This window comes from Branchiostoma belcheri, unplaced genomic scaffold, assembly GCF_001625305.1.
Source record: "Branchiostoma belcheri isolate BF01 breed outbred unplaced genomic scaffold, Haploidv18h27 scaffold52, whole genome shotgun sequence".
Lineage (NCBI taxonomy): Eukaryota > Metazoa > Chordata > Leptocardii > Amphioxiformes > Branchiostomatidae > Branchiostoma > Branchiostoma belcheri.
Genome location: NW_017804154.1, coordinates 490,386 through 516,381, shown reverse-complemented (window position 1 = coordinate 516,381; position 25,996 = coordinate 490,386). Strand labels below are relative to the sequence as shown.

The following is a 25,996-nucleotide window of genomic DNA, read 5'->3' as shown; positions in this document are numbered from 1 at the left end:
CTTGGAGGAATAAACAAACAACTCTCATGGTTTGTTAACGATATTGTGCGAAACAAGAGATCCAAATATTTTTCTGAACTAAAAAATTGGATGAATATCAAGTTTGTTACGTAAGGACACTGACCCGTCCCTTTCCCTCCCGATAGATAAAAGCTAAGTGCTCCCGTACACAAGAGATTTGTCTTGAAATATAATAAACAGTCTTGACACCTACCTTCGCAGGAAGGGAATCCATTGCCGAGGAAACACACCAAAGCTGCCAACGTGATCCACTGACCCATCGTGCCTACTAGAGGCATTTGCTAAGCCTGTGCTCAGAGCAAAAACTGCATGTTCTTAGTACCCGGTCGTGTCACACAACAAATAATGACACATGGTGGAACCCTGCTGATACAAAATAAAATTCTGGGTGTGGCTTCTTCTGAAGAAACCAGGCGGAAAAGGCTCTTTGGTGAACACATCTCTGCTTGTATTGACTATACTGAAGGTCAATAGTCTCTTTGTTGTAAATATTGCATATTTTGTAACATTTGACGTCACTGATTAGCCACATTTTAAGCTGGGCAGACACAAGAAAGGCTGTATTCGTGACAGCATCGTCCATCAGAGCGAGGAAGACTTTTCTTTTAGTCAAAGAACATCAACAAAACCAACACTGCGCACTGCGTACATACCGCCACTTAGCTAAATTACACGTTTCGTGCAGGACCATTATCTCAAGCATGTGTGATTACATCTTCCTATTTCATTGTCCAGCTCTCACTGAGGTGAGGTGTAATTGCGGAGACGAAGCAGTCGTGCGTGGGGCACGAGCGTCACTGCAGCCCGCGCCAACGTCAGTCAAGACTCAAGACAATATAATTTTAGACTTCTGTCCTTGGTGTTTTGTTCTCGGTGTGTTATTTCCGCATGCTAGGCACGTTGGGGACAATGACTACAGGACAACATTCAACAAAGGTTACAGGAAAGGTTATCTCATTTCCTATCTTCACTTTCTTGCACATGTATTCCCTTATGGGAGGATGTTTTTGTTTTAAATCTGTTAATGAAAACGCAGTCCGTTTCAATGAGTTCTTGCACGATTGAAAAACGCAACTCTGTTGCACTCGATGGCATATATATTTATTGGTGCTATAATTTACAAGCCTATGAATGATATACAGCGTACACCAGCCAACAACACGTCTACATTGACTTTCAGCACATTTACAAATATTGATGTGGTTTATACAATAAACGCGTCACCAGTTATCCTAATACAAATACTGGAGTAAAACATTTAATGAGAGTACTGAAACGTATTCATACAAACTTAAGATTCAGCCAATTTCGGAAACAGCACAGATTATTCAACGAGCATCACAATTACCACTGGTTAAATCTATTGTACAATAATTTCTTTCATATAATATGATGGTGTATTGTTCATTTCAGGCTCAATGATCCATAGTGTAAATACATACCTACCATGATACAAACACATCTAAAAAAACAAATAAACAACATCGAAGTTATGTACAGATAAATAAGCTATGATATCTTGTAACATGATATCATATAATCTGATATGATATGATCTGACATGTTATTGAAACAACAAGTCAATATCAAACATTCTACCATTTAGATATCACTGGCTCTTTAAACAAGGCTCTAACAGCTTTATCCAGCGGTTTTTCACCAAAGAATGTATTAGACATCAGAATAGCAAATGGAACAGCCAAAACCAAAGATTGAACATAAAGAAGGCAAAGGGGAATGCTATTCTTGCTGCTCGATCTATCTTTCCTGTCATCTCTTCGGAACGTGGCAGCCTTTCCTTTTCCCAGAGTTCCCCGGTACGGTCTCTGGACCCGTAGTTCAGCTGGACCTTCCACCGGTTGCTCGGAAGCTGCTCCCATGATGCAATGCCCGGCTGCCGGAACTTGGCGCGCGGGATGTTGACAAGCGGTTTGAATTTGCTCTTCGTCTTCTTGTCCTGCGGTAAAGAAAACCGTGTCATCATTCAACGCGTGTGTTGTCATGCTTATTCAGAAATATGATAAACGACAGTGTGATTGAGAAGAAACAGGTGCAATAGTTTACATCATACGACATTTGTGGCCAGGGCTTTACTGCATAATTTCTGTACCTCATAAGCAGACATGTCCACCTGAACAGGTATGGAAGGCGATGGCACGTAAGGGTTGTACATGGTCATCCATTGTTTGTTGGGCAGACGATACCACCAGGAGTTCAGGGGGCGGTTCAGCTGCGGCCGGGGAATGTGAAAAGATGGTGTGCGCTCCAATAATGCCTTCTTTTCCTAACAAGATCATATGAGTCTATCTTAATACTAGAATGAATGGAAGTTTGTATAGACACATTATAAAGATGAATTTGTATACAGTAATTAAGTGTATACAGGATTGCGCGCCTCGATATTTTGCTTAAATGTTATGACTCTATCGTGAGTGACCAAGAGTGCCATGCATGCCAGTCAATCGGCAATATTATCCAACGCTTGTCACAATTAGTAGAACGTCGTGTAAGGATGGAAGAGATCATATGCATGACAGGAAAATACCTTTCTCTTCAGCTTGTCGTAAATGAAGTGTACAGCCACTGTCTCCAGGAGGGCCAGAGTGACGAACAGGACACACGCCATGATCCAAATGTCGATTGCACGCGCCTCTGATACCTGTAAAGATATATATAAGAAATGGAACCAGCAATCATGACTGTGTATAAACTAATGCAGATATCAGACCCCCCCCCCCCCCCACACACACAAAAGGAATGTTTCTTGCCTCCTAGGATTGATAAATATAGCTGCAGTTTTAATATTTGCCTTGTATATTTAGAACAGTGTAGTATCCATAATGTAAATCATACTTAATAGTTACCCGTAGAATGATGTGTTTCATGTCCTGTCCGGATATCATTACCAGAACGGCAAAGATCCCCAACACGAACCGACCCGCAATGGCTGATGGGACGAGCGGCAGCCATGTTTGTAAGAAGGACACGATGACTATGGTCGTGGACGGGATGAATGTCGTGAAGAAGTAGGACAACAGGCGGCGTTTGAGATGGATGCGCACTTCCAGTGTTGTGTAAGCATTCGAGTCTGGAGAAACAGACATACAGCTGTTCAAAATCTCTAAGACGAATGACATCGGTTCGACACTTGATTCTATTCAGTTGTCTCGATGTCTCTAATTCATCTACTAAAACAGCAAACATTTGGGGCATTGGTCAAGAAAAAAGCTTCCTGAAATAATCGACTCTGTTATAGGAAGCGAAACCAACCGTTGTTCTCGTCACAGCTGTGAAGTTTGTGTGAACACCGTCCCACACTGCTCTTACACCGCTCACAAACTTGGTCATCGCTACACAAGGAAACGGCCAGGCAATGTTCAACGTCATGGTGACACTTCTCCGTGAAGTACTCACAGCCTGTAAGAGAAGGCACACCAAAATGGTAATTTCTGTCTTTCTAAAATTTAAATATTCTAGTGGTATTAGTAATGAAATACATGAATAATTATATTCTAGTTCTACCTAGCACTAGGGACAGGGAACACAGTCAGCACCAAGGACAGGGAAACAGACAGCACAAGGGACAAGGCACCACAGTAAACACCAAGGACAGGGAAACACAGTCAGCACCAGGGACAGGGAAACACAGTCAGCACCAAGGACAGGGAAACATAGTCAGCACCAGGGATAGGGAAAAGCAAAGCCAGTACCAAGGACAGGGAAACATAGCCAGCACCAGGGACAGAGAATCTATATATTGATGAATATAGGGACCCTCACGGTATCTCAGTCGTGGATTTATCCCCCAGGTTACTCAGTGAGCAGACGTACCTGGCCCATTGGTCAGAAACGAGTTCGTCTCTAGCCCTAGTTCCACCCCAGTTAACATGAACTGTGACCTGACAGCTGTGGCGTCTGTCATGATGGCAGCCAGGTGACTTGTATTAGATGGCAAGACGTTGAACTTAACGCCATTATCTGTCGATTTCGTTGAAAGACATACAGGTTACTGGAAAGGCAGGTTCTTCGACATCAATGCTAAGTGAAAGCCCTCACACATGTATATTATAACAACTTGGAATCCGTACTTACATCCGTGCAATTGTACACCGCACACTTGTGAATCGAAGGGATACCGCCACAGTTGAACACTACATGTAAGCTTCAAGGCGCGACTGTAACAATAAGTTGAAAGTAGATCACATCACACACAATGAGAGAAAACAACTACAGGGAGTGAAGAAAAAAAGCACATTCAACGCACTTTTTGGAGAAACCCAAACAACGATACATTTTAAACTTGTTGGGCATCTGATCTTCTGCGAAGTTTCTAGTAGTAAGATTTGATGAAGTCCTCTTGTAAGGTTCCAGGTTTGTTATTTGTGACTAGCTTTGTGTGGCTTAAGAATGAAATAGATGGTTATTACGTTATACTATAAAGCACTGTCCCGCTGGGATGGAGCCACATGGAAATCCCGCTGTTCGACTTGCTTCCCTGGTCCACAACAGAAGTCCGCCGGACGTTCCTGCCAAACGACATCAGGGGAGTCCACGCCAGGTCAGCGGGCATGGGAAACCACGCCGCCGTCAGGCCGCCAAGCCTCGGGTCCACCCAGGCAAGGTTGTATTCTATGGTCGTGCTGAGGTTCTGTGGAGGGAAAACAAGGACACGACAAAATACGTAAGGTGAAAATTTACTAGCATACAAAGAACAAATTAAGCACTCTTTGTTTTGCAGTCTGCCCGAATTAGCTCCGAAATCACATACGGTGGAGCAGCTCGTATTCAGAATCCATTTTTGTATAAAACAAACGTCTAAACCTCATTGATTTAACTCTACCTTACCGAGTGTTCTTCGGACAGCCATCCTATGTTTCGGATGTGTACGCTTGTAGAAACATCAGTCCATCGCTCTAAACCAACAGAAAATCACTAGGTTGGTATACTTTACGAAGGAATATTCCTTTAGACAAATTGTTATCGTTATTGAATGGGCCGGCTACTCTCTCTTCGCAGCCAAGGGCTGAATTGTGAGGAGCTTACAATTATTGGGGCTTAATCACAAGGGGCTGGAGAGGCTGCCATGTGAAATGTGTCAAAGGTTACGATGTACCACCTTCTTATATAGAAGGGAAAGCATCAGAAGTACATGTACTTTTGCCTCCGACATCATACAACAATAACAACACCAGTGCGCCTGATAATAGAGATAGCTTTGGAAAGTTGAAATTTGCTGTCGATCCATGGCTTCGCGTCTAGATGTCTGTACATCACTGCGTACATTAACGTTTATTTCTGTAGCATCGATTATGAACGTTATTTCTCATGCAGCCCTGCATCTATTGAAAACAAGCATCATACATGTAATTAAGAAGCGATTCCTAAGTGTCTTCATGAAATATTTACAGCCATTTACCACATGAAAGCCTTAACAACAAGACCTGTCAGTATCTGTTTGCCTGGAATGATAAGTCTATTTCTTCCAGTTAGGTTGCTCATTGTTTCCACTTGACAGAGCACATGCAGGTTATATGCGAAACCCCTAGCAGCAAGGGTGATGGTGAAAGTTTACATTTCCTGTCCACTAAAGGTGGCGCCCGCTGAGCGACCAAAATTTGACAGATCGCTCGACGAACGCCATATATTTCTTTTTTTCCACGTTTTGTTTGTTTTATTGTCTTTTTAAATTATGCTTAAACATCACGTATGGCATTCTAGTTATAAAACCCATGACCACACAACCCATTTTGGGCCGCTCAGCAATCACCGTCTAGTGGAAAGTGGGCTTCATCTGTCTATATCTAGTATTTAGTACCTTGCTCGTTCGGTCTCTGTGATTGTTGGTACCCAGACGGCAGAGGGCTGCCTGTTCTCCAGACCTGCCAATCTTCCCAGTCAGCCTGCCCAACTAAACCGTCCATCGAACCCTACATTCACAAACATGTATGGTGTAGCTTTCAACAACGCTGGCAGTTACATGTGCAAAATGTTACGGTAGGTATGACAGGTAATTCAGTGTAATATAACCAGCTTCTTCCGTGCCGCGTACCTGCTATATATAGTATGTAAAATTGTCCACACCAAAGGTTACGTTATACCGGCTATACAGATAGAGATATATAACAAGGACATTGGATATATGTCCTTGGATATACCAGATGGAATTTAAGGCAACAACAATACTGTGAACGAACTGTTAATTGCCCGGTTTGTAAATCTAACTGACGGTTGGTAAAAGAAGTTCAAGATCACCATGTAAGATAAAAGACGTCACAAATAAAAGGATAAGGTACTTGCAGTTTTAAATGTAGTCCAGTCCTCTGTAGTTCGTGGTGGATCCAGATTACTAGAAACCGTTACTGACAAACTTCCAGGAACGAGTACGGACATCACATACATGTACACCCAGTACATTATTGTTGTTTAATATGAGAGTTAGTGAAGAATACACACTGCCACCAATTCATGTGAGTTTGTTGCAAGGAGTTTGCTTGGGAGGGGCACCAATACGCAAACACAATTGACTCATAGAAATTACACTGTCCAGTGCCTCCATTGAACGACAACAATATTAATAGCTGGTGACCATTCTCCACGGGTCGGCCTTGGAGTGTTTCGGTCGATAATTTGCATATGCGAACAAATATGCTTTTGACTGCCTAGTTGGCGTTTTCCCCACAGGTGACATTTGCACATACATGCGTACAAGGGACACATAGCGATGTATACTTGCACTGCATAAAATGGGTATTGAGCATTCCCTGACAATAGGGTTGTTTTCCCCGTTTTATTGGCACCGACAACAAGAAGCTATACACATAGTATATACATATATACTGTGTGGCCAGGTTTTGTACTTCCTTACGTCTCAATATATCTTCTAAAGCACCCTTTGGCTACATTGACATTAATGAAACATGTTTGTCTTTCACTTGACTTCAAAGATCAAGGACCAAGTTTGACAGTTTTACCCACGGATCGGATTTGTCGGATTTAGATCCCACTAAGATTCTTGTTTATTTCCCACTTAGAGCGCATATCCGTTTGCTAATCGTGAAGATCTAGCCTTCATCCACCAGGTATACATGTATACATCAACAATACATAAATACAGCCCTATAATGTTGCGTTGTTTCCAAAGCACGTTTAACGTGACGTAGTCACATCGATCTTCGGCGGTCTTCAAACCGTCAGATTGCCAGATCGCTGCCTTATCAGAGTTCTTATCGACGAAACAAAGTGCTGTACACGGTTGGAACATAATCGGCTCACGGAAGTGTGTTGTATAAGGAGACCACACAAATGGTTGGAAGTATCGCGTACAGATTATAGCTGGGTTCGACACACTAAATCGCTGTGCTCCTGGAATAAATGACAACGCGAAGGATTTCCATTGCTGTAGTCTGCATCTTGCAGATATTCACACTGGACCCAACACAAGCAAATGAAGGTACGTTCCGCATAGGGCATGATTACGTTCGTCAATCGTGCAATTTGGATTGGATGTCGTAGAATTTTTAAGCAAGCTGTGACAAAACCAATCGCACACAAGGGTCTAAGGTAGTATTTTCCATAACAGAAAAGTTAAACTTGAGCAGGACAGATCTACGACTATCCCAAGAATGCCCTAGTTTGTGAATGTACGACGATCGTACAACGTATATGACCGGGACCCTGCTGGTTGTTTCTAGCGGGCCTGGTCAGCCCTGCTATTAAGAACATGTTATATATACAGGGCTTTAGATATAGAGGCATGGCTGTTATGTAATGTTTCTTGTACAATCTGATTTATTAAAAAGAATCTGTTGTATAGACGGAACAAATTCCATAATTCAAAACATCGTAGTCTAAGATAGAATTTTCAAAATGTCATATCGATACAAGAACTTTTGGTATTATTCTACAAAAAGCTTACAAGGTGCTGTTATCATGCTTAGTGATACTTAACCGTACACTACCCTTTTCGATAGTCTATGATTAAGAACAATACTTATAAACTACTATGCAAACACACCGTCCCTTTTTCCTTGTGGCATGTTAATCTTACTCATCGGAATTTACCGAATGTACAGATACACGAACATCGCAGAGCTGCGACCACCTGAAACGCGACGGAGAAACAGAAGATGGATATTACTTTATTGACCCTGATGGCAGCGGTGGTTTGGACCCTTTCCAAGTCTACTGTGACATGAGCAGCGATCAACAATCGGGTGGGTCACACCGTGACTCTGCTTTGCTATTTTGTTTGCAAAAACGAGATACTATATCTTGAAAACATATGTTACGAAAAATCTTCTGTTGTATAATATATCCCATACTACATAGTTTGTAGGGTAGACTGGTACTTGAAGGCATGACTACTCTACTGCAATATCCACCCTGAATTCACCCCAGGGATAACTGTAGTACATCATGACATGGAAAAGAGGGCGTCCGTAGACGGTAGGAGGGGTCCAGACACCAGGGTCGTCAACATCACGTACACCGCCTCCATGGAGCAGATACAAGCTCTGGTCAGCCTTTCGTCTGGGTGTGAGCAGTACCTATCTGTGAGTAAAGGATAGATGTACCATTTACAGTGCAAAATCGCCAGACAAATAGCGGACGGTACAGTGCTTGATATAGAGTCCTTTTTTCATTGACTGACTTTTATTCTGTGATCGTGAAAACCTCCAATTCACTAGTTCCTTGCTCCAATATCCCCTTCGTTTGGTCGGAGGTTGTTTAGCACTCAAAAAACATTTGTACACACAAAATATAGGTGACATACAAAACTGACATTAAAAGTATATATCAATATTGTATCTACTAGTCCCCCCCCCCCATAACACAGGATAAACTACAAACAGCATTGTAACTCTAGAAGAGTAGATATGTGCCTCATACTGAGTACCTCCAAAAAGCAGGCCATTTTGTTTATTCATACACGTGTATGAAACACAACAAACCAACGAGGTCACTTTTGCCATCATTCTCGACGTGGACGATGTGTATCACTATATGGCACGACTATAGTCACTAAACAAGAGACCTGGCCTTCCGTGCGTGTCGCACTAAACATTTCATCGATAGAAATGACGTCAATATTGACATTTAATTAATTTAGTGTAAACCACAGGCATGGCTAGGTCACGTAGGTCACGTTGTTGCCAGGCTTTATTGGGACCTGTTGCCGATCAAAACGTCTGATCCTGTTGTCATATACATGTAAAGTGGGGACTAACCGCAACATCGCAAGTTGCGGTTACACCCCCTTTGCACCTATGACTATTGGATGGTTGAGTGACCACAAATTGGACAGATCGCTCAATGAGTTTCGTAGAGAAATGACTATAACTTTTGTCTTTTAATTCATACTTTTACATATTGCATTACATTCCTATCATGAAATCACCCACATTTGCATTGTCGCTTTACGGTGGTATAGCTAGTGATCGCTGTCTAGTGCAAAGGAGGTGGGGCATAGGAAATGTTATCGCCATGTACATCACGTATATCCGTTTCCTTTTGAAGTGCTAGCATAACTGCAATGCCTTCTCTTTTTTATCCATGCTGTGACAAAAATATTGCTTTTGACGTCCTCCGTTGTTGCATATGAGAGAAAAATGTTTTTGGCATACCCCTGATCAAAGAACGCGGATATGAACGGAAAACAGGATAAATCACAGAAATAGCAGTCCATGAATGTTCGCGTGATGTGTGGGGATTAACAGGCTTTTGTCAGCTCCAACAAAGCATTACCGCCTTTCGATGACCGATAACTCACCTCATAACAACACACACGAGAGGGTCCTGCCAACAGTGGCACAACATATGATAACTTTGTTGTGTGTTGATGGGAAATGGCAATCTCGTTGATACTAAAGAAATAACAACTTGGACAAAATAGAAGGACACTCCATCACAGCCATGGAACAATAATATGCAAACATTATGACAATATTGAGCAATCTTGACATAAATGTTTTGGTCAGCATGGCTGAAAATTTGGAGACGTATGCAGGTGACTTCTTCGGGTAATATGTCATAAATTTATATTCACTACACCGTATATTATATATTTCACATAAGCGACTTTACCATAATCAGACGGTCCTTCTACTCCATATAATTCTCCAGTACGACTGTTTCCTGTCCCCTATATTCTCCCGTCCCTACCGACATGCGCAGTACCGACAACACGTGGCCTGGTACTCCCGACAAAACAGAAGGATGATCAACTGGGCAGGCGCAGAAGGACAGGATGGCAAGTGCGCATGCGGAGTGACAGGTAGCGTTCATAATTTTTTAAATTGGGTTTGATGCTTCCATTTCTAACAAACAAACAAAATAACATCTTCTAATAAAAGCCATGGTAATCACTCTACGTTGTAATATGACATAAGCGCTTTTAATAATATTTGTCTTGTTTGAATTATTTTTAATCTGATACAAACATGTGTTACATGGGAGAACTGAAAGACTGGTTAAGCCGGTTGCCTGTATTTTGTGATTTTGTTAACTTCTTGAGCATCTAATGAAGACAGAACGATCTGTGTGTAGCGTGGATTATTGCAAACACGAAATAGCCATGGCCATATCTTGTAGCTGTTATTGTATATAACAGTTATATTCTAAAACATCGTGCAGATGTGGTCTTGTTTTTGTGTGACCTTCTAGATACCTGTGTCATAAGTAAAGAAACGTTCCGTACATCACACGTTTCTCCCACGTAGGTACATGTGACAATGGAAACAAGCGTTGCAACTGTGACAACGACGACAACCAGTGGCGACAAGATGGCGGCTACATCCGGGACAAGGAGCACCTGCCCGTGACTCGGCTCGTCTTCGGGGACAGTCGTGACGTGCTGATGTATGCCGAGCACGGCGTCTACAGCATCGGCGCTCTCAGGTGTACAGGACAAGGTTCGTGCACAAATGTGAATTAGTCGGGAAGCCAATAATGGTTATATGCATGGTGCATAAAGAAACAAAAACATTATATATCAATGTATAGTTGTCAGTCCAGCAGACTAGGACATGTTAGAACACCTGTGAAAGTTATGATGCTAGAGATAAATAATCAAGATACATTCAGTAGAAATCTTTTATTATTGTATTAATGGGCCGAATAGGGTGTGTGCGTGAAAACCGTGTCGTTTGTTGTTGTACAAGTGTAATCTGTCACTTGTAACTTATATGGTCGCAACGATGAGTTATGCCATAGTTATTTCGCACGGTTGTAAACTGAAGGCACCCTTGTAATAGCCATGCATATACTAGCTGTGAAAAAAGCAGTCTTAGAACTGGCCTTGTCGGTGGCCGGTTCTACTTGAAAATTCTACACCATAATCGCACTACGCCCTATGACGAATGTGACCACGCCTTTACTTACTATTTTTCATGAACTTTTAGCTGTGGACAGTGTGTACCCAGCCTCCTGTGCCGAGGTGAAGTCCCGTGGTGTGCAGGACAGTGGTGGTAGTTACATCATCGACCCTGACGGACCCGGGACAGGGGTGGAGCCATTCACCGTCACCTGTCACTTCAACCAAACAGGTAAGATACTGCCTTCACCTGATCAATCCTCTCCATTCATAATCATTCTATTTTACTTGAATAGACATTTTGGAGATATAGATAGCCCAGATCTTGTTTCAAGTACTTTGTGCTGTTATTGATACTCTAGTAGGTAATTGTCTAGTTAAAATAATTATACTGGATTGCCTTTGGCTGAAATTTATATATATAGTCTCGGTTCTCAGCACTCTAAGCCTTGTTTCCTATCTGCATTGACAGTAATAACGACCGTCCATCACAACCGAGAAGAAATGACTCACGTGGACGGACACGAACACCCCATGTCCTACAGGGTCCAGGTGTCTTATGCCGCCAGCTCGCGGCAAATACAGGCGCTCATGGCGATTTCTGACAGATGCGAACAAAGTATAGAGGTATGATTATGTCTCTAACCAACCGATACGATAAAATGATATCATTTTCTGAGGCCAAAAGAAACTAATAAAGTATTTTTGGATTTAGCCATAAAAGAGTAGAAACAGGGACAGGTTAGTGACATGTTCCTACCTGTATATTGTCTTGCAGTATCATTGCTACGGCTCGGCCATATTTTACCCTGAGAACGAGTTTACACAAAAGAAGCAGCATGCCGCCTGGCACTCTAGAGAGGGAACGAGAATGCATTACTGGCCAGGGGCAAGGGGGCAGGCAGGCAAGTGCGCATGCGGTGTATCAGGTAAGGCGTGATAATGAACTCTCCTTACGCCTTCGTGCCTGCGAAGATTGTATTCCAATGAATTGTCTGGTACGACACAACGCACGACGCTAGCATGAATTTCTGACATTGTTTTACCCAACCACAGGCACGTGCGACAATGGAAATCCTCGCTGCAACTGTGATAACAACGACGCCATCTGGCGGAAGGATGCAGGTACTGTAACAGACAAGAGCCTTCTGCCGGTGACAGGGCTGGCGTTCGGTGACACCTCCATCAAAATCTGCTTTGACGAAGAAGAAAACGCAGTATCCCTGTTGGACGAACAGGGTTTCTACGTGTTGAGTCCCCTTCGCTGCAGAGGTACAGGTACGGCGCTTTGTCTGTTTGCTTGTATGTCCGTACTTATTTGAATACAGAAATGGTGTAACCGCAAACTGACAGAAAGGTCAAGTTGGAGATAGAAATGTGAGGGTGGGAGGCTGTGAGGAAATAAGTGGCATTGTGGAAATGCATGTATATAGAATCAGCAAGAAATTCACAAGAATGAATAAAACAAGAAACAACAACCTGTTGCAAACGTCCCAAATCCAGGTAGGTACACGTTCAAAGACATGCATCACTTTGTCTGTAACGACTCCTAATGGCTAGCCGGCTAACCTCTCACTCACCATCCCGTTTAGCGTCTGTTGTCTCCGGTTAGACGTGCAATACTGCGGCTTGATAGCAGTCCCTCTACCCTGTGGGTTGACGTTAATGTAGGTTCAAGTAGTGGAAGTCCTCCCTTACATAATCCATAAACCGATTACATATTACATTCATGTTACCTGTATTAGACCACCTTTCTAAAGAGCCGCTTGAACGAGAAGACGATGGGGTGAAACAAGATGTACCCAAGAAGACAGAAAATCCTGCAGAAGAGCCTCCAGTACATGAGGGTACTGGTATTAAAAACAAGCATAGGCATCTAAGCAACAACAAGAACAACAACCAACCCATCCACCCTACGATAGAACGCACGGATGTGTCTGATGAGCACAGTGGCGCCGAAAATGAAGACGAACAACCGTTGAGGGACGTTCCCAACCAACATGTGGACGTGCAACAGAATCAGGACGACGCTGTCTTCGGAAACACAGACGGACAACACGTCAACAGTGAGCTTGTCCATCCCATAGAAGAGCCACCGGACAGGATCGATGAGAACACTGGTAACAACGAGGACGAAGACCAACCCATCGAAATTCTACAGAGCCCAGCAGCCTGTAAGTTCCAGCCGCTATGAGTAAAAATATATATCTTTCCGATTGTGTTTTCGCCTTCAAAATCACAATGAAACAAGAAATCCAATAGTTCACAATATTTAGAATTTTGTGAATTTCTTGTTTTATAAGCTTTCTGAGATCTAACTTCCTGCTGTCAGTATCCCCTGCGTGCCCAGCATGCGCATATGGATATAATTACGGTAACACAAGCGAACACAGAAGCGGACACACCTAAAACAAAACCTCCGTGACAAAGGAATAAACTTTCTTAAAAATTCAACAAGGAAACACACACGTCCACCCTATTTACGATCGTATCTTGCGTTACGTTTTGTCTTGTAATTTTATACTATGCGACTTCTTTTCATTTGCTTTGTCCACCAGTGGGTCAGGATGATTCACACAGAAGTGAAGACGTTGATAGCGGACAGGAAGCTGAGCACGAGTCGCCGCAGTGGGTAAAAGGTGGCGGCCTGACCGACGAAGGTGCATCTGATTTATATCATTCCCTGTCATCAATATGGTAAACTGTTGATCGTGCATATACGATTGGGATTTTTCTCAGTTGTGTAGATGTCTTTCTATGTGCCCTATACACATGCATATGATGGTGCAGCAATCAATCAATCAATCAATCAATCAATCAATCAATCAATCAATCAATCTATCTATCTATCTATCTATCTATCTATCAATCAATCTATCTGATATGTTTTACAGATGATCCAAGTGCATCCTCTCAGCCGCTCACACTTGAAGTTGGGATTCCTGTGGTGTTGACCCTGCTCGCCGCAGGCTTTGTCTTGGCCATGAAGTAAGCACGAACTCTCTAGAAAAGTATCTTGACGAAAGATCAGCGTGGCCGTATCCTGGTTCCGTGGATCAGTTATGACAACAATAATCTGTCAAGCTTTGATTATTAGATAACGCCTGTAGCAAGTGACGCGCTTGTTATGATAAGGTGGTTTCTAAAGGTGATCTCAAATCGATATTGAACAATCTCTGCGCCCTACAGCAACTGCTCAATAAATGACTGCTTAAGTAGGCGGTCACATGATATGTAAGATCGTTGATCTACTAAAAGTGCTGCCTTTGAATGGATGTTGCACAACAACAGGTATGTTATACAGAACTGATCGATATTTTGTTTTCCACAGAATGCCCTGCAAAATGAGACGACTGAAGTCGAGGAAAAGAAACAGATCTGGAGACTTCACCGCTGATATGCTGGAGTTTCCAAACGTCAACAAACCACGTCTTTTAAATAGTTGGTCACTATATGAATCATGAGAAGGAAGAATGATTGAAGTGTATATAATAATTGAGGAGGGTTTTTAGTTTGTCTCTTCGTGTATTTATCTAAACCGCCTATCGGTAGGATTATATATACAAGGCAGCATACACCCAGCCGGGTTCGATATAAATTGTGACCGTAGCTTTATTGTATCTATTATAAAGTACCAACCGAATGCAATCTTACTTATTCTACTTTACAATATTTCAACCAACGTTATCAGACTTATACAGAGTTAAAGAGAACATGCCAAATACCTTTGAATTGGCGTGAGATACTATTTCAGAAAGGATACCTTCAAATAATTAAGCTTAACCCCACCAGACTAACAACGCAGGTTCAAAATCAGTAACATTTAGCCAAATACGGAGAATAATTCCATTCCACGATGCGTTACTTCTTGATACAATTTTGACATGAGCCAAGAAGGCTTTACAAAATAATACCAAATGTCCTCTTATCAAACATAATTAACACTAATATTTACAACGATTATTATAATTAGTTTGACTACATGTAGTTCAGTTTATTTTTGTGACAATACTGTTATAGATGGCTTCTGGCTAATCTATAAGTTTAGAATGTGAATCCTAGATCACTCTATTTATTGAACCAACTCAACAAAGAATGAACAAAGAATATATTGTTTGTGTCTCGTTTTATCTATTAGAGAGCGGATAAAAATCTCCTCATCCTCATCTCATTCCACCTGAGATTTTGTGAATCATTTGTTTTATTCACAACTGTGAATTTCTCGCATTATGCTGTTTCCCACTGGCCCAATATTGGCAGACGCAACAGACGTGCATATGGCAGGACATTGTCGATTAGAAATGAGATAACTATTTCCAGGGAAACAACTATAGGAACGCACTGTGTTTGTGTGTTTGCCTCATATGATACTTTCGTCGTTTATTAATCATTTATGTAATCTCCGGGCAGATCTTTCGGTGGCTTCCATACAGTCTCAAATCCGCCAGGCAGTATCCATTTGCCAACCATGCACGGTAGCACTGCGGTCAGTGCTTTCCAGGGCCCCTAGGAACCCAGAACGTTCGCGCATGTGCATTACCTGCCGACGAGATAACGAGTAGCCATTTATTAACTTCTCGACCTTAGTCTTTAACTGTAGACATGTGTAGTAGGGCAAATGATCTGCAACATTTTGACAGTGCTTCAAACTTTCTTAGTTTCCTCTCCGAGATATGTGCATACTCTCCTGTTGGTTTTAGAGTTTCAATGCAGAAAGCTCATGACCATACTTTCGTTGATGTCATGATCAGTGTTTACTCCATAAAAATATTGCCCTCCAATGGTTGTCCTTTGTTTGACCCAGCCGACCTTTAGGTCTGTTAATGATTATCACTGACTAAACCTCATGTCAAATCTGGGAACTACACTGCGCACTTTGTCACTTCTCGGACGCATAACAGATCGGACGCAGAAAGGCCAGGATTTGGAAGCACCGCAAGAGTTCTCCTAGTTGTGTACAAACAAAGGAGTCTTGCAAAATGGAGTGCATCAAAAAGGTATGATGATCAAGATTAACTTCTTGCAATGCCCCCCAAAAAACACCGGAGACTAAATAAATGGGCCATAAATGTGGTGGGCGTGGTATTTGCTAGTGTTATGGTTCGTACAGGAGTCAACGGCTTGAAACCTTCGCCAATTGTTATATTTGAAACAACTCTTTCAACTTAGTTCTGAAAGCGAGAAATGCGAATATCATATGCGACAATGACACTTAGATACGTGTCTTGAATTTCTACATCTCATCACGTCAGAGGACAACGTTTGACATTGTACCAGGCACGTACGTACCTGCACTGATTCAACGTATATTTACACGGCCGACGGGACATGTGTGTTCTCTGAGACACGGATGGCCTTCTTGACTCTCATACTTATACATTATCTTGTGCAATAGAAACTACTTCTCTGGCCGCCTATACCATGCCAACAGTCTGACACCCAGGCTTGGAGCTTAGAATTTGTCAAAATATTTCATACATGATTACATTCCAGACGCAAGGACGTGTCCAGGCCCGTCACATCCTGGTCGTGGCCTGGTTCTGGGCCTTCGCCAATGTGTACATCCTCCGCACCAACCTCAGCGTCGCCATCGTCTCCATGGTCAAGAGCAACTTCTCGGCATCGGCGGCCAGCGAGTGCACCGGCGCCCAGAACAACACGCCCCCTCCCGGCTGGAAAGTGAGTTGGAAACTTCCTTGGCTGTAGGTAGGGTGCTTGGTTTGGGGTATAAATACGGCCAGTGGACCGATCAATCACTCACTCAACCAATGATAGCATGACAATAAGTGGTCCGTCATCAGATTTTTACCTCCATGAAAAATGGAGGTATTGTTTTTGGCGTGTCTGTCTGTATGTATGTATGTATGTATGTATGTATGTCTGTCTGTCTGTGTGTGTGTCTGTCTGTCTGTCTGTGTGTGTTTCCGCAACTTTGTGGTCAGCATAACTTCAGAACGCCTTTATGGATTATGATGATATTTGGTATGTTGGTAAGTCTTAGGAAGACAAACGTCAAGGTCAAATATGGGCCTCCTGGTGGATGACCTTGGTACTGCAGCAGAACTTCCGGTTTTTGTATCTTTTGTCCTGAACATGCTATGGTCTTGACTTTTTGGTGGCAGATAGCTTTTCCTGTCAGGAATAAGTGGTGTGAGTTTGGTCCCCCTAGCAGCTTGTTCTGGAACTGCAGGGCACTTTCTGGCGAAATGTTTAAAAGCCAATAAGTCCAGATAGGAACAACATATTTTCATAATTTTGGTGTGTAGGTAGCTGAGAGAGAGATGTACATGATTAAATGCAAATTATGCAAATGAGGGCTTAATTTGCATAATTAATGAGGAAATTCTATAATTACAGTGTTTTACATTATACTTCTTTCATACATGTAATGTATGTAACCTATGGCAGGCAGAACATCAACAGATACTAATTATGCAAATGATGACCTTATTTGCATAATTTATGCAAAAATTCTATGATTTCTTAATGGTGAATAATGGGAATGTCATACTTGGGACATCTGTAAGTTAATCAAAAGTTAACATACATCACGATGCATATATCATGTTAATGCGGAGGTAATTTGCATAATTAAAGAGGAAATTTACATTTACATATCAAGCCCATATTTCATGGAGGTATGAGATCTCGGAATTCTTGTTACGTTGTGTTTTTTTATTTCGCATTTCTACGTTTTGGCGGAGGTGGACAGGGTAATGAGTTCGGCAATAAGCCTATGCCGGGCTGAAGCTGAGGCCAAAAGACCCTGCCCTGCACAAAATGCCATAGCCTCTTCCACACCAGGCTAGGTCTAAACAGTCACCTACGACATCGACATCCCAAGGATTGAGGGCTACTTCTGACATTAACAATTATGCTCGGAAACGAGTCAATGACGATGATGATATAACATTTTTGAAGTTTCTAATACGTCTGCATGTACTACAACTCCACAGGAAGAAGGCGAGTTTGAGTGGAATGAGTGGTCTCAGGGCCAGGTTCTGTCAGGGTACTTCTACGGCTACACCTGCACACAGATACTCGGCGGCTGGCTGGAGACAAGACTGGGTGGAAAAGTAGTTTGTGGTGGGTACAAACTTGCACTGACTACACAGACAAATAGTATTTTTGCACACAACATGTATTGCTATGGGCCTATTTTTGTAGCTCTGCAAGTTGTATGTTGATGACAGGTGGGACTGAATGTACAGCAATACGAAATCGGAGATTTCACACCTCCGTGATTTCCATGACTTTTTGTGGGAATTGTACAGCTCCTGATGTTGTACTCCTCAGGTACCAGTCAGCTGTTAGGCGGCCTGTTGACGCTGATGACCCCGGTGGCTGCCCGGGGCGGCGTGTACGCTCTTCTCGCTGTCAGGATTCTGGTGGGCTTTGTCGCGGTAAGAGACATGTCTATATATGATAGTGTCTCTAGAAATACGCAATGTCAGTAATGTGTCGTAAAACTAGATAATAGGTCCCTGTCACGCATAGTACCATATTCTCTCGACCTTCTCATGGTTGAATCTTCTATGGTTGAATATCAGCTTTTGGAGATGTTTGCCAGTCACCTGATATATATTTACCGTTTACGTCTCCTGCATTAGTTGACTAAGGACAAAATAGTAGGAAACGGAGATGGCTCATGCTTTACATGAATAAGTTGACACGCAAGGTCATCTGTTTCTGAGTCGGTTCGCGAAGTTGCATAGTAGCCCTTAAAAGTCGTTTGCGGCAGCCGACTATGGATTTTGAAAATCAAACTGGAGAAAGTCATGTTCTTTTAAAATGCGATCAGAGGAGCTAATGGAATAGATTACAGACTAATCCCAACCCAGCGACTACCTTGGTTGGAGAGTGGTCAGGGACAAATAAGGTCGTTTCAGTTTCAGTTTATTGGGATGCCCTTTAACCCTAGGCTTTAGGGGCTAATCTTCCAGGGCTCCTACACAAAATCGTTGAAATCTCTTGAATGTGTGATATGGACTTTAAGCACGTATAATAGTAATAATTCAAAATTGCTGATCTTTGTAATACTAGTACATAGGCATACATGAAGCTATATACTGTACAAATTTAAACCACGTCTGTTCCAGGGCGTCACGTACCCGACACATCATGGCATGTGGGGCAAATGGGCGCCTATTTACGAGAGGAGCAAGCTCATGTCCATAACCATGGCGGGTAAGCCGGCTACAACTATCGCAAACCTCTCTACGTTTAAAGGATAGAGGTTTATCTTTCTGATCACTATCGATATCCTTGACTTTGTAGAATTAGTTTTTGACATATATCTTTTCAAAAATACAAATGAATGTAAATTTGCCACTAACACTCTTGGCTTTAAAGGCTGCGTTATAACCAGTGTTGCTTGTTTCAATCTGCTGCATTCCTTCTACGGGCAAGATCAGGTAATGAGTAATACTCTAATAAGAACGCCTGTGCCACTTGTGATTAGGTGCGAACTTCGGGACTGTGATCGTTCTGCCCCTGTCCGGATACCTGGCGGATACCTACGGCTGGGATTCTGTCTTCTACGTCACAGGTACGTCATAGTCAAGTACCAGTCCAGGAGTCTTACCATATTTAACTCTGAATAGGAAAAGGAAGGGGGGGGGGAGGTTTATAAAGATATCTATCCTCGGACCTACATGTGTACAACAGTCGGCCAGCTACCTATCGGTAGGGGCATCAAAATAGACATCACAGCTCCAATGTGTATGTTGCAGGTTGTATCCCGATCATGTGGTTCGTGTTCTGGGTCATCTTTGTGTACGACTCTCCCTCCAGCCACCCCAGGATAGACCCGGAAGAGGCCAAGTACATCGAAAGTCAGATCGAAACTAGAGAAGTGGTAAGAGACATGTGCATAGCCCTTCGATGCATTAATGTACAATAAATGTCTTTCATCTATAACAGCCGAAGTAAGGATAAACATGTTTGACTGTGATGCAAATTGTAAGAAAGCATCTTGAAAACACTCAAGATCTATTCGGCAATAACGTCAGTTGATTAGGGACAAATTAAGTAGCCGTCGGGAAATACATGATATAAAGGAGTAATTTAAAGGAAACGTCCTTGTAAGAAACGTATGACGTAGTTCTGAAGACGTGTTTGCCTTGCACTAGAAACGTCCGCCGGTCCCGTGGCTGAAGTTAGTCAAGTGTGTGCCTCTCTGGGCCATCGTGATCGGCCATACCTGCTCCAACTGGGGCTTCTACACCATGCTGACCAACCTACCCACGTACCTCAAGCAGGTCCTGGGATTCGACATCAAGGCGGTGCGTAGAAAACAGACACTGTGCTGGTTAAGCGCAGCATTACATTTGTAGATAACAGTCTAAGTAACGCGATCTTAAGGGTAACGTTAATGGTGTAAGAAGTCGGAGATTTCAAACCTCCAGGAAGTATCCACTAGTAGAGTTTTTGTGAACAGTATTGGCACAACCAAAGAGATGGTCTGGATCACTACAACCGGACTAGATAGGGGTAATACAAGGTTAAGCTGTCAATAAAATGACACGTGCTTGATGGTTTGTCACAAATACAGAATGGTTTCCTGTCGGCCCTCCCTCACTTAGCCCTGATGCTGTTCGTGATGACAGGAGGGTTCGTCACTGACTATATCAGGAAACACTGGGTCAGTACCCTCACCGCCCGCAGGATCATGACTTTCTTCGGTACGTATGGTGGGGAGAGTTGGGGGTGATCAGGGAGGGGGATCAAGATGCGAAATTGGAAACAGTAAATACAAGAAATCGAAAATCTCATACCTCCATAACATGTTTATACTATTATAGTTCCTGTACAGTTCTGTCAACTGATTTTCTCACTGGCTCCCTTAAGGCGACAGGCATATCACAGGAATTTATGACAGGAAATGAACTAACCTTTTCAGGGACCTTCGACTTCACTTCCTGCCAGTGTCATCCACGTGCCTAGCACGCAAGCAGACACACCTGTCAGACAGAAAACATAACCTCCTGAACATAAAAGCAGGATTGGATTGTAAGCGCCGGAGAAGAGCACCCACTAAGTACTACAGAACTAAACATTCTTACCTCAATGCCATACTAGGCCAATTCCCACCGGCCATTTTCTTCGTGTTGGCGGGGTACGTGGGCTGTGACCGGGCGGGAGGAGTGGCGATGCTCGCGCTGTCTGTGGCGTTTGGTGGACTGGCTGTCCCCGGATTCAAGGTAAGTCGTTGTGACACTGATCCTACCTTAAAACATCAGTTGTCTATAAAGAAAAATACCGACTGACTTAGTCTGGTCCGCTTTGTAGAAAACATGAATGGAAGCATTATTGATCATGAATTGCAGTGGTTTAGAAAGTCGGCAATTCATGTTCTTGGTACAGTCTGTCGATTTTCAATGCTCGTCGTCTTCTGGTTTGTAACATTGAATAAAATTGATTTCAGTTATCATATATAGTTTGATAAAACTTTTGCGCTATGTGTTTTCAGTTGTCCCATGTGGAGTTGGCTCCGCGGTTCGGAGGAATCCTGTACGGTATCACCAACACGTTTGGGAACATCCCCGGCTTCGTGACGCCGCTGGTGGTCGGCGCACTCACCAACAACAATGTAAGTCAATCTGACATTGACAACTATAGTCATCTGCCATAACATAGTCAGCGCAATCAGATTAAAAGCGTCACCTACTGATATCTTGTGGGAAGTCAGTCAGTATCTACATGTTTGTTACACTTTCTGATTCACAACAGTCAGCACTATCAATACTTCCCACTAGGGGCCAATGAGCACGGTTTGTAAACAAGATCAACTGAAAAAAAAACAAGTCTCTAACCTCCGTCAAGACGAAGAAATGCAAAATAGGCCATGTTGATTTGATTATATGGATGACATCCGCGCGCGCATGAATTTTCGGCCGTTTCCAAAAAAACAAAAGTTTTCAACCATACTGTAAATCGTACAAAACAGTTGCAAAATGAGCAAAAATATACCATAAGTTACAAAAAAAATAATAAAAACTATATCAATGTCGTAGAATGCCAAAATCAAACGAAAAGAGACGAAATTGTAAAGAAATGAACTTGAAGACTAGATTATTCGCCAAACCATATTCTGTGCCATTTGCCCAACCCTCATGACCACGTAGATTTCATAATGAAAAGAACTTTTTTTTTGCAAAACTTTTTTTATTCGCACGCGCGCATCAGTTTTGGGGCTCCCGGAGGATGTCATCCATATAATCAAATCAACATGGCCATAATACATAAAAAAGCAAATATTTAGTGGACATGTAGACGCCGTCTCATTGGTTCTACCGTTAACTGCCAATCTCTCATTGGTTGAACTACTAGTTGTGAAGGGAATGAACCAAAAACAGCACAAATCCACATACGGCATTTCACACTTTTCCCCAACTCCAGCAAACCCGTGAGGCATGGCAGACGGTGTTCTGGATCGGGGCCGGTATCTACGTGTTCGGCGGGTTGGTGGTGTTGGTGTTCCTGCGCACCGACGTCCAGGACTGGGCCAAGGACCCCGAGGAAGAGAAGGGCCCGAACACCGACGATCTCGCTTCTGACAAGAACATTGCTACTCCCATGACCACTCTGGACAATACCTCAACAAGGAACAGTATAACACGGCTGTAAACATTATACTGTACATTGCGATAACACTCCAAATTGATAGTTTCGTCAACTTGCGTTAGCTAGAACTTTGTAAACTACTTTTATTAAGTAACCGACTACTGTCCATCCTGGGGTGTTGGACCACTGCGGCTGTAATCGCAGCGCCACACCAGGCCCGCGCACCTCACACAGGTGATAACATCAAATCAATAGAAATCTAGAAAAGGAGATTGCGGACAGGGGTGTCTTGGGAAATGTACGGGTACTGTTCCCCACCCACCACCGAGCACTGCCTGGTGTCCTGGTTAATTTTCCGCACTGCCTATCTCTCTCCATCACGTGTCCGGGGCGTGAGGGATAGGTGTGGTTGTGAATTTTCCACTGTAATGAAATAACTGGCTATACACTTTATGTACTACTAAAAACTACTGAGTAATTTTTTAACGTAAAACATGACACCTAACCAGGTATTTGTGAGCATTCTATCATCCCATTAGATAGTTGTAGTGAATGAATATAGTTCGTCTTGTACTCAGAAGACTTGGGTCTCTGTAGTGAGTGGCTGGATTAAGATAGACTAAAGTAGAAAGTTCATCTGTGTTGGTTTAAGTCATTTTGCAACAGGTTTGATTTTTGAACACAAAAAATGGACTTACCTTGCTAATTACTTGACAAAGACTGGAGTTGAACAGTTACAAAATTTGAGAAAGTCCAATTTTTGTGTTGCATATTCAAACCTGTTGTAGAATGAAGGTTAGGGGGTAACTAGCTCTACTTGTAACTTTTAATGCGACTGGTGCACCGGTGATTATTCCTCATCTCAAATTATACTTATAACAGCAAGGACTCCAAGCCTAGGAGTGTTGTAAAATCTATCATATACTGATATAGCCAACTTTCAATTTTCAAGATAAACTGATTCAGTACTACATATTTTTTATTCAAGAGAAAGTCATAACAAAGTCAAATGTGTTAAGACTACATATATAGCTGAATGATTTTTTTATATAATCGTGAATCTAGGCAACATAAACATTGACGTTGAGTGGAGACAAAAAGTAGAAGTTTCAGAGTTTTCTGTTGTGTTGCAATACCCTATAGAAACTGACTGAATTGGAGTTTGCTCTCTACAACAAAAACATTGATGCTTACATAAACATGTCTGCTTGACTTATTGTATAAATCCTGCAATGGTACCTAAAACCCTTTAACTGTTCCAGTAACGTAACTGGTACTAATGGCATTGTGTCCCTCAAGGCAGCAGTCTAGGTACACTTTGAGATTACGTCACATATGCCCCAGTGTCTCTCCCATAATGTGGGAGATATGTTAATACAGTTGTACATGTTATGGTGCAGATAGGACTATTTAGTATGGAATTGGTCTGGCTGGTATTGGCTCTAAGTCGTGAATTCCGTCTTTGTCCACCATCCGTACACTGAAGGTGGGCAGGTTTACGATGAAACGCTTCTGGATCTGTGAGACAAGAAAAAGAAGGAAGTTCAAGACACCAGTTTATAGTCCATTTTTAAAAAAAAACTTTGCCGTTTTCAAGCCATAATATGACACATGATATTTGATTGTACCTTTTCTTGCCAAACTCTAAGTCAAAGTTGTCTTAATGAGATAGCTGTCATGTCTGTTGAATTCTATTATACATGTGGAGTTGTACAATAATTATGCAGTACTGGATTAGGAATGTTTGCTAAGAAAGGTACTATTTAGCCAGCTTCTTTGTCCTGACATGATTGATTTGTGATATTGTTCACAAATGCTGTAAGAGAGCCATCAAGTACAAAGTGCAAGTGATGAGGAGACCCACTCACCTCAGCAATTGCCTTGTGCAGCAGTTCTACAGCCTCATCTTTGGTCATATCTGGTAGACAGGAAAGATAACAAACTCCTCTCAGACTATGATATGATACAGCATTGCTAACAGTAAACACTACACAGATTCATTCTATATAAACATGAACAATGACAAATAAACAATGAGGTACTTCAAAACCATTTACTGAAACAATTCTGTCATACAGTAGTAATACTAGTACATTGGAAATGCACATATTCATGGCATCATCAATTAACAGCAGAGTGGTCACCAAGAAAATAAAACCACTGTGAACATTTCCAGATTTCCAGTCAAGTGTAAAATGGCACTGACCTTCCCTGTAGTATTTGTCGAAGACGCTAAGCACAAAGAACCCGCCGTAGCCATGTGCTGCAAACGGCACCTTGTTGAGCGAGGCCAGGTAGTCCAGGAAATACAGCTGTGGACCTGCTGTGTCATCATGGCCAGCAATCAGGAGATTCACAAAGTATGGGGTCTGGAAAACATGACAAGCAGGTTTGGTTGGAAGTCAATCTTGTGTAAAGTTATGAAATCATCTTCTCTCTTACACCCCCTTTCAACTAGAAGCAGTGACTGGTGAATGACAACAGAGTTCACAGATTTTGTCTTCTTTTGTCTTAAGTTTTAACTATTTTAAATTATATCTTTACATCTTTCAAATATACAGGCCTCGAAATTAACTTTTTTTACTATTGTCCCAGAATTGTCCCAAACATAGATTTCAATTGTCCCGAACTGAAGATGGACTGTCCCAGCCTGCTTTTCAGGAAATAAGTTCATGACAACAATAAGAAAACAACAACTGAATTTGTACAACTTGAAGTCCACTTTTAGTATATGTAGGGAAATACATGATAATATCATGGGCATGGCACCGTCCCTGATATTTGGAATCCCTGATTGGTCAAATTTAAATGTTTGTCAGAGTATTATGGGCTGCCGGCAGTCTGCAGCAGGATGGATGGATCGCGTTCCTAAATGACGTGGACGGTCTGAGAATTTTCCAATTGCCCTGAAATTGTCCCGAAACATAATTTGAATTGTCCCAAGCTGAAAATTTAGTGTCATTTGACACTGGGACAATGTTAATTTCGAGCCCTGATGCCTGAAATAAAGAATTAACAAACAAAGAAGAAAGATAGAGACATCAACAAACTCATAGCTAGAATTTCTGAAATATACATGAACATCTAGTCCTTAAAAGA

The 25,996-nt window shown here is 42.2% G+C and overlaps 4 protein-coding genes across 5 annotated transcripts in view; 2 read left to right on the top strand and 2 right to left on the bottom strand.

Annotated features, from left to right (window-relative positions):
- Positions 1-1,699: 1,699 nt before the first annotated feature.
- LOC109480646 (glycine receptor subunit alpha-4-like) lies at positions 1,700-5,942 on the bottom strand. The gene is made up of 9 exons (XM_019782877.1): positions 5,837-5,942; positions 4,867-4,934; positions 4,449-4,669; positions 4,114-4,196; positions 3,292-3,438; positions 2,886-3,109; positions 2,567-2,680; positions 2,132-2,305; positions 1,700-1,978 (listed from the first exon to the last, which is right to left on the bottom strand). Exons 1-9 carry the CDS (start codon positions 5,940-5,942, stop codon positions 1,700-1,702), a joined length of 1,416 nt encoding a protein of 471 aa, XP_019638436.1.
- A 1,409-nt stretch (positions 5,943-7,351) lies between these two features.
- Positions 7,352-15,281, top strand: LOC109480645. Its single transcript, XM_019782876.1, has 13 exons — positions 7,352-7,471; positions 8,094-8,234; positions 8,419-8,573; positions 10,144-10,294; positions 10,740-10,931; positions 11,421-11,564; positions 11,805-11,959; positions 12,111-12,261; positions 12,389-12,610; positions 13,078-13,506; positions 13,891-13,992; positions 14,227-14,320; positions 14,664-15,281. The coding sequence occupies exons 1-13, from the start codon at positions 7,393-7,395 to the stop codon at positions 14,794-14,796; spliced, it is 2,148 nt and encodes a 715-aa protein (XP_019638435.1). The 5' UTR covers positions 7,352-7,392; the 3' UTR covers positions 14,797-15,281.
- Positions 15,282-16,071: 790 nt separating this feature from the next.
- LOC109480776 (sialin-like) lies at positions 16,072-23,569 on the top strand. The gene is made up of 12 exons (XM_019783075.1): positions 16,072-16,329; positions 16,826-17,011; positions 18,289-18,418; positions 18,629-18,735; positions 19,432-19,519; positions 19,794-19,880; positions 20,065-20,189; positions 20,464-20,616; positions 20,886-21,015; positions 21,413-21,534; positions 21,804-21,923; positions 22,733-23,569. Exons 1-12 carry the CDS (start codon positions 16,312-16,314, stop codon positions 22,958-22,960), a joined length of 1,494 nt encoding a protein of 497 aa, XP_019638634.1. The 5' UTR covers positions 16,072-16,311; the 3' UTR covers positions 22,961-23,569.
- Positions 23,570-24,289: 720 nt separating this feature from the next.
- Positions 24,290-25,996, bottom strand: part of LOC109480778 (proteasome subunit beta type-2-like) — a 3,439-nt gene continuing 1,732 nt past the window's right edge. The window contains exons 5-7 of one of the 2 annotated variants that reach the window (XM_019783079.1): positions 25,104-25,217; positions 24,766-24,815; positions 24,290-24,415 (exon numbers count right to left, since the gene is read on the bottom strand). In XM_019783079.1, the coding sequence (XP_019638638.1) occupies positions 24,308-24,415; positions 24,766-24,815; positions 25,104-25,217 (272 nt within the window). In that variant the 3' untranslated portion in view covers positions 24,290-24,307. Of the gene's footprint in view, positions 24,416-24,765; positions 24,816-25,103; positions 25,267-25,996 lie in introns of both variants that reach the window. The other variant, XM_019783080.1, reaches the window with a different exon arrangement.

What these genes read in the sequence shown, in the direction of transcription:
- LOC109480646 (XM_019782877.1), bottom strand. Translation starts at nt 5,942, where the DNA reads ATGGACGGTTTAGTTGGGCAGGCTGACTGGGAAGATTGGCAGGTCTGG. An exon ending in ACAGAGACCGAACGAGCAAG is followed by an intron (nt 4,935 to 5,836) that starts GTACTAAATACT and finishes CTGTTGGTTTAG; the next exon opens with AGCGATGGACTGATGTTTCT. An exon ending in TGGACATGTCTGCTTATGAG is followed by an intron (nt 1,979 to 2,131) that starts GTACAGAAATTA and finishes TCTTTACCGCAG; the next exon opens with GACAAGAAGACGAAGAGCAA.
- LOC109480645 (XM_019782876.1), top strand. Translation starts at nt 7,393, where the DNA reads ATGACAACGCGAAGGATTTCCATTGCTGTAGTCTGCATCTTGCAGATA. An exon ending in GATGCGAACAAAGTATAGAG is followed by an intron (nt 11,960 to 12,110) that starts GTATGATTATGT and finishes ATTGTCTTGCAG; the next exon opens with TATCATTGCTACGGCTCGGC. An exon ending in CCTTCGCTGCAGAGGTACAG is followed by an intron (nt 12,611 to 13,077) that starts GTACGGCGCTTT and finishes TACCTGTATTAG; the next exon opens with ACCACCTTTCTAAAGAGCCG.
- LOC109480776 (XM_019783075.1), top strand. An exon ending in CGCCCCCTCCCGGCTGGAAA is followed by an intron (nt 17,012 to 18,288) that starts GTGAGTTGGAAA and finishes ACAACTCCACAG; the next exon opens with GAAGAAGGCGAGTTTGAGTG. An exon ending in AGATCGAAACTAGAGAAGTG is followed by an intron (nt 20,190 to 20,463) that starts GTAAGAGACATG and finishes GCCTTGCACTAG; the next exon opens with AAACGTCCGCCGGTCCCGTG.